Source organism: Piliocolobus tephrosceles, unplaced genomic scaffold (assembly GCF_002776525.5).
Source record: "Piliocolobus tephrosceles isolate RC106 unplaced genomic scaffold, ASM277652v3 unscaffolded_31040, whole genome shotgun sequence".
NCBI classification, from domain to species: Eukaryota; Metazoa; Chordata; class Mammalia; order Primates; family Cercopithecidae; genus Piliocolobus; species Piliocolobus tephrosceles.
Window position 1 is genome coordinate 1 of NW_022314356.1, and position 7,372 is coordinate 7,372.

The 7,372-nt window shown below is 41.3% G+C and overlaps 1 protein-coding gene across 1 annotated transcript; it reads right to left on the reverse strand.

The window, feature by feature from the left end:
- Nucleotides 1–1,494: 1,494 nt before the first annotated feature.
- On the reverse strand, nt 1,495–5,662 carry LOC111543832 (T-cell surface glycoprotein CD1a). Its single transcript, XM_023214151.2, has 6 exons — nt 5,078–5,662; nt 4,442–4,708; nt 3,489–3,767; nt 2,699–2,977; nt 2,252–2,342; nt 1,495–2,082 (listed from the first exon to the last, which is right to left on the reverse strand). Exons 1-6 carry the CDS (start codon nt 5,133–5,135, stop codon nt 2,073–2,075), a joined length of 984 nt encoding a protein of 327 aa, XP_023069919.2. The 5' UTR covers nt 5,136–5,662; the 3' UTR covers nt 1,495–2,072.
- Between the last annotated feature and the right edge of the window lie 1,710 nt (nt 5,663–7,372).

Genomic DNA, 7,372 nt, shown 5'->3' on the forward strand with positions numbered 1-7,372 from the left:
CTACTTGCCAAATTTTATGTGTAGCCCCTAGATAGATATTCATAGCACTTTCACAATCATTCATGAATATGTGCAGACAGGTACAAAATTTGAGTCCCTCAAAGAACATGTTTCTAAGATCGAAAAGGTGGTGCTCTGTCTTCATGTTACAGCTCTCACACAGAAAACAAGCGTCCTTTTTGTAGTCTATATAGTGCCAACTTTTTCACATTTTTGTGTTTTTGGTTGGTGATTTCACAATCTTAAATGGCTCCCAAGTGTAATGCTTAAGTGTTGACTCATTTTCCTAAGCATAAGAAGGCTGTGACATGCCTTACAGAGAAAAATGTGTGTGTTAGATAAGCTTTGTTATAGTTACATGGTTGTTGACTATGAATTCAATGTTAATAAATCAACAGTGCAGTACATGCAGGAAAAGGGGGAGGAAATTCACCCATCTGTAGGTGAGGTTGCTTGGGAAAGTAACATCTATAATGCTATGCTGAAGCTATGGGAAAACAGCTACATTTGTGGATTCATGAAATGACAACCATTTTTTTTAAGTATAGTGGACAGCAATGTTGTGAGGCTGAAAACCAAAGAAATTTATGATCATGTTAACCAAGGTCAGGAATATACTAAACACTTCTTAGATAGTGTTTTATTATATGTAAATACTGCATATAAAACCAAAGAAATTTATGACCATGCTAACCAAGGTCAGGAATATATTAAACACTTCTTAGATAGTGTTTTATTATATGGAAATACTGCATATAATGAATTAATTATAATATATACATATATAAAATAAAATGTTTTTAAACAGAAACACACATAAAACAATCTTATGTATTCATCAGTTAACAAAAATGTCGTGAAAAAGCTCACAAGAACCTAACACCTGTATTTCCCTGGGAACAATACCTAAGTGCTCACGAATCCAGTGTTTGCAGCAACTGCACAGAATATAACTGTCGTGAATAATAAGAATGTGCAGTACAATATTACTTGCCTTGATCTCACTTCAATCTTGAGGAGCAATACTCTTGTTCCCTTTTTTGATCATTTTCTCTTCAGTGACACACTTGTACTACATCTCAGGCATCACCAGCATCAGTGCCTCACAAATTTTAGTGGACTTGTGAGTATCCTGCTGATTTTCCAAAATACGAATTATAATTCGGTAAATCTAAGGTGAGGCCCAAATTCTACCTTTCTAACAAGCTCCAATGTGAGAACTCTGCTGCTTGTCCCTGAACCACTGAATAGTAAAGATACACATCCTGCCTTGCATACCTGCAACACTAATTTAACTCGAATAACTCTATAGTTGAATGATAGAAGTAGTAAGAGACAAAATTCTGTTTCTCCTCTGGAGCTCAGAGAACAAACTATAGAACTAGGAATGTGTAAAATTTCCTCCAAGCAAGAAGGCTTTTAACGAGAAGAGTATCAAATGTCTCAGCTACTTCAAAAGCACCAGGAAGGAAAAGAATAAGAAAAGACTACAAATTTGGCATAAATTCAACAAAGAGTTTTATTGAGAACATGTTTCGTGAAGGCAAGATCCTTCACCAGGGATGCATATATTAAAAACACACATACTTTGCATTGAAGGAGTAGAAAAATTAGAAGGAAAAGGGCGACCTAATAGCTGCAACGAAGGAGAGGAAGTGAGGAGTACAGTTAGCAAAGTATGGCTGAAATGTGGTGGGAGTTCAGACCAGGAAGAGACCACTTCCCACTTGTGAGTCAGGGAAGGCCCTCGGGAATAAGGGACATCTATAACAAGCCTGATGATCCATTAATAGTTGAATACGTGAATATTGCTAGGATCCCATTCCATTTGGAGATAAAATTTGAATTTTGAAGTCCCAGAACCCAGGTCAGAACAACAAATCCTGCAAAACTAAATTGAGCTTATATTGACATATGATCATTAATCAGAAACAAGCAAAAATGACAAAGGTTTTACAAGGAGAGTTGAGAGGACGTCATCACCACGATGTGTTCAGGTGTATCCTGAGCTGTTGGACTGCTGGTCTCTCACCCCAAAAGGAGAAGGGTGACAAGGAGGATCATGGTGTATCTTAACGGAAACTGGATGAAAACAGAGATAGAAGTCACTCTGAATAAGGTGGAGCTAAGAATTGAGGAGTGAGAGGGAAGGGGACTGGGGAGAGAAGAACTGAGCAGAGAGAAACAAAAAACATGGGAAGACAAGTGGGGTAGGGACTAAGAGTAGGAAAGACACATGCAAAGAACTCACCAGCGTTTCCTGAACCAAAGCGCAAGACCTATCAGAAGAAGTAAAGGCACTATCACCGCCAAGATGATCAAACCCATGGAGCTATGATGTTCTGTGAATTTGAGGAGACACCAAGGATGTTATAATCCACCCCATTTTACCTCATGCACTCCCTGTTTCACTGCATTCCCTTGGCTTCTTTGTTTCATTTGAGTATCCAACTTACCAATCTCTTTTCTTTTTTTGTTTTTCTCTCATTCCTGCTCAGAGATGGATTCTTCATCTTATCCTCAGCATCCTCCTGCATCTACAGTGCCCTCATTTTCAACACTTCCATTTCTTAGCTTACCTGTTTTTATTCATGTTGGGGCTATAATCCCTAAAATCCTAAAATTTTCAGCTTGCCCTCCCTCTATGCCTGAGGACCACCTCTTGGCATTTCCAGCCTGGGCTCCAGCTCTTTCTCACCCCAGTAGAGGATGATGTCCTGGCCCTCTAGACTGCTGTGCTTCACCCGACAGGACAGGCCAGCTGCCTCCCCAGCGGCCACCTCCAGGGTTGCTCGGAGATACCATGTCCCGTCAACATTGGGCAGGATGTCCCCTCGCAGAGTGCCCTGCTGCTCCTGCTCACCCCGCATCCACATCACCCACACAGGTTTTGGGTAGAATCCTGAGACATGGCACACAAGCTGTAGATGGCCAGGTCCAGGACTGAGGCCATGGGACAGCCAGGCCTCGGGCTTCACTGCAAAGGACAGAAAAGATATTCAAATACAGACTTGGAGTTTCATATCTCCACAGCAGTTTAGAAGTTTAGATAGACACATCGTTCCCATTTTTCTTTTCTTTTTTTTTTTTTTTTTTGAGACAGGGTCTCACTCTGTCACTATGCTGCAGTGCAGTGGCATAATTATAATTATAGCACACTGTAACCTCAAACTCTAGGGCTCAAGCAATCCTCCTGCCTCAGCCTCTTAAGTAACTGGGACTACAGGTGTGTGCTACCATGACTGGCTAACTTATTTTTATTTTTTAGAGACAGGGGTCTCACTATGTTGCTCAGGTTGGTCTGGGACTCCTGCCCTTAAGCGGTCCTCCAGCCTCAGCTTCCCAAAGCACTGGGACTACAGATGTGAGCCACTGCACCCAGCCTTTCCCACTTCTGGGTGGCTCTTCCTTATTCCAAACTGGAAGGGGGTGGTGGAAGGGTATGATTTTCAAATCAAAAGTTCTTGGAGGGAGGGTGCAGGACTGACCTTGCCTCTGGAGATGTGCCTTTCCTGCATCAAGAAGACCCAAGATGAAACGTGGGCAGGTGTCACTGAGGAGACTGTGTGTTATGTCATTTTCATGCTGATTCTGATTGAGCACTTTGCAGAGACGCTTGGCCATATACCCAGCCACTGGAGATGGCAACCATGAATTGCTCTGGAAGCTCACGAAATCTGATCCTTGATAAGCTATCCGAAGGAAGCTTCCTGAGAACTTTCCAGAGTGCAGTTCACAGCCTCCTGTCACCTGTATCTCAAAAGGATCTGGGGTTATGAAATACGGGAAAGAGCGAGAAAAAAAGATAAAATGAAATGAGTAGAAGCAAAGATTGTAGGAGTAGAAGCAAGGATTGCAGAAGCAGAAGGGGGAAGTTCGCAGGGTTTGACACAATGGAATAAAATTTGGTTTGTTCAGGGATTCAGAGAAAGAGGAACTGGTGGAAGCTGTAGGTGGAGGAAAAGATTAGTAACGTATGGAAGAGGGCAGATTGGTCAAAGAAAGTGATGTGAATGCTGTGGATGAGGAAGGACTTGGTGTAAGAGAACTGGGATTACAACAACTTAAGTTGAATGGAATGCAATGGGTTACAATTGAGTATATAGAGAGAGACTGCTGAAGAGAATGAATGAGAAAGTGAGAAAGCTGAAGGTATCTGGTTGTAGGGCAGGAAAAAGGGTTACCATAGGATACCTGTAAGAAAAGGTAATAATGCATAACCCTGCAGTCAATAACAGACGAGTTCATAAGTAGCAGAAGTGTCTGAAGAATTAAGGTCTGGATAATAGCCCTTGCCCAAAAGTATGCAATTGCAGTTTTATGGTGGAAAGAATAGAATAAGATACAGAAGAGAGTCAGGCTGTTTCCTACAGGAATAAGAAACATTGAGACATCCCCTGTCTCCCACCTCCCCACTCCCCATGGAGGAAACTGAACTCACACTCAAACTGCAATTTACGGGAGTATCTATGCATTCCCTCAAGGAACTGAACGCAGCGTCTATGGAATAACATTTCCAGTTCCTTCCACTCCTCATTGCTGAAGTTTCCCCTGGACCAGGGCCATAGGAAAATGATGGTGCCAGAATTTCTGTCCAAGGTGTGGGTCTGCAAATCACCCAGACAACCTGAGACCAGATTTCGTTTCCAGGAATGGTTGTAAAAGGATGCGATCTGGATGACATGGAAGGAGACAGACTCCTTGAGTCCTGTGGCAAAAGAACAAATAGAATGGGGAGAAAGAAATTGAGAAAGAATGGAGAGAGGCCAGAGTGGGGGAACTCAGAATCTGGAGAAAAGGGGTTCCATCATGATCTTAGCAGACGTTTGCTTTCCACAGAACCCCATGACTTATCAACCACCTTCGTAAGAGCTCGGGGACTTGGAGTCATGGACAGTCAGAATGGACCCAGCCTGGCACTCTCACTTTCCTGGTATATGCTTGGGAAAGTACACACACATACACACACACACATGTGCACACACACAAACACACACACATACACACATGTGCACACACACAAACACACACACACAGACCTTCATCCACCCAACTGAGCAGTTGTCAGAGTTCTTACCGTCTGCATTGCCACCACCTGGGAGAACAGCTAGCAATGAAAGTAGCAAAAACAGCATGTCATTTGCAGATGTTATTTCCTTCCCTCAGAAAAAATGGTCTTTGATTTCTGTTCCAAACCTACCCCCACAATATCTCTATTCTGACTTATTTCTGCAACCAACAGACAAACCTCCCCTGACTGCAACAAAGAAAATTCACTCCAAAAACCCTGAGACGCCTATTTATTCCCATTTCCCTCTGGTTCTGACTCTCCTCTCTAGTTTCCAACTTCTCTCCTTGTCACCAACTTCCAACTTATTCACCTTCCCCTAATTCAACTGCTATGGAACAAGTCTGACGTGGCATTGAAAAGCCACTTAACCACTAAGGACATTTTTTTTCCTCAATCATACAATAAGAGCATAAAACTAAATGGCTCCCAGAGTGCCGCCCAATGTTCCCATGTCCCTGCTGTTTTTGATCACTCTGTCCTTTTTAATATTTTCCCATGTATTTTCTTCCCGTCTCTTCACCCCCTTACTACATTCTCATTTCTGATTTAACATTGATTTATTTGCTTTGTCAGAGTCTCCTATGACTGCCCTGTGTGACAGTATAAACTAACAGCTTTTCTCCATTATTCTTAGAGAAGAGCCAGTAACCATCACAAAAAAAGAAAAGAAAAAAAAAAAGAACACTAAAATATATAAAGAAAATTTCCTCCGTTTGATTTTCATTGATAGACATTCACTCACCCAACAGACTCTCTTAGCACCTGCCTGGAGTCAAGCATCTGGGTACTTAAGAATATGCAGTGGTTGACAACACAATCACTTTATTGAAGGAGTTTTTACTCTACTTAGGGAGAAAAACACAAGAACTATAAATCTTGGTGTACTGAGTTTTATTATACTGTATACACTCTCTGGATAAAAACAAGGCCTGCTTGAAATAGTATTTTCTAAAATGGGGACTCCTAACTAAAGTTTGCCAGCCCGGAATTTTGACTTCAATGGTTGACTTGGATATTAGTTCCATGCCATTATCACACTGTATCCGCACCTAACAGAGTACCTCCCAAGTGGTAGGTGCTTAGTGAATATTTGTCAAATGAATGAATGAATTCAGCCAATACATCCATTTTTTAATTATGGAGGAGATATTCAACATGAAACTTTTTAAAGATATCATAAAAGTTACTTGTAACCCTACATAGTGAGATGAGAATCTCATACACTTTTATTAAGGATAAAAGTACAAGTTACTGGCATGAGGTTTACATAAAGGATCCTGCTATAAATTTCCTATTACTTATAAGAAACTAGTCAGAACTTGTGAGCAGTGAAGTTAATGGAATATTCCAAAGTCTGTATCCCAGGATCCCTTTTTATTAGTCCTACTTGGATGTTTCAGGGTTGTTTTGTCATAAACGAGTCTTCGCTGGACAGATTTATGTTCCTCTTTTATGCTGCTTGCTACTGTTCAAGGACTTCTAAATATATGTTTGTGCTTTGTAGGTATCATCCATATAAATGTGTTTGGGCTATTTACTTTATTTTTTGGTTTTCAAAAAAATTATGTGAAGCTAATTTAGGGGAAACATTTTTTTTTTTCTTGAGACAGGGTTTCACTCTGTTATTCAGGCTGGAGTGCAGTGGAATGATCATAGCTCACTGTAACCTCAAACTCCTGGCCTCAAGCAATCCTCCTGTGTCAGCCTCCGAAAATGCTGGGATTATTGGTATGAGCCACCAGGCAGGGCCTGCAAATAATTTTTGTTTGTTTGTTTGTTTGTTTTTTGTTTTGTTTTGTTTTGAGACAGAGTCTCACTCTGTCACCCAGGCTGGAGTGCAGTGGCGTGATCTCAGCTCACAGCAACGTCTGCCTCCCAGGTTCAAGCAATTGTCCTGCCTCAGCCTCCCAAGTAGCTGGGGTTACAGGTGTGTGCCACCATGCCTGGCTAACTTTGATATTATTAATATAGATGGGGTTTCACCATGTTGGTCTCGAACTCCTGACCTCAGGTGATCCACCTGCCTCGGCCTCCCAAAGTGCTGGGATTACAGATAATTGTTTTAAAGTTAAGATTAGCATGCAAAAAGTTGTAAAGTGCTTCATTTTCATATTTACAATGTTTTGAAGCCGGACCATCAAAATCACAGCTTGAATTTATCAAAGAACTGAAATATCAGGGCAACCAGTTAACCCAAAATATAAAGAAAGACAGACTCCTCCAAGGACAAAAGGAATGCAAACCCTTGTTTTCTTGGGACAGATGCCAGACACTATACAAGCCAGTAAGAAGAAAAATTCA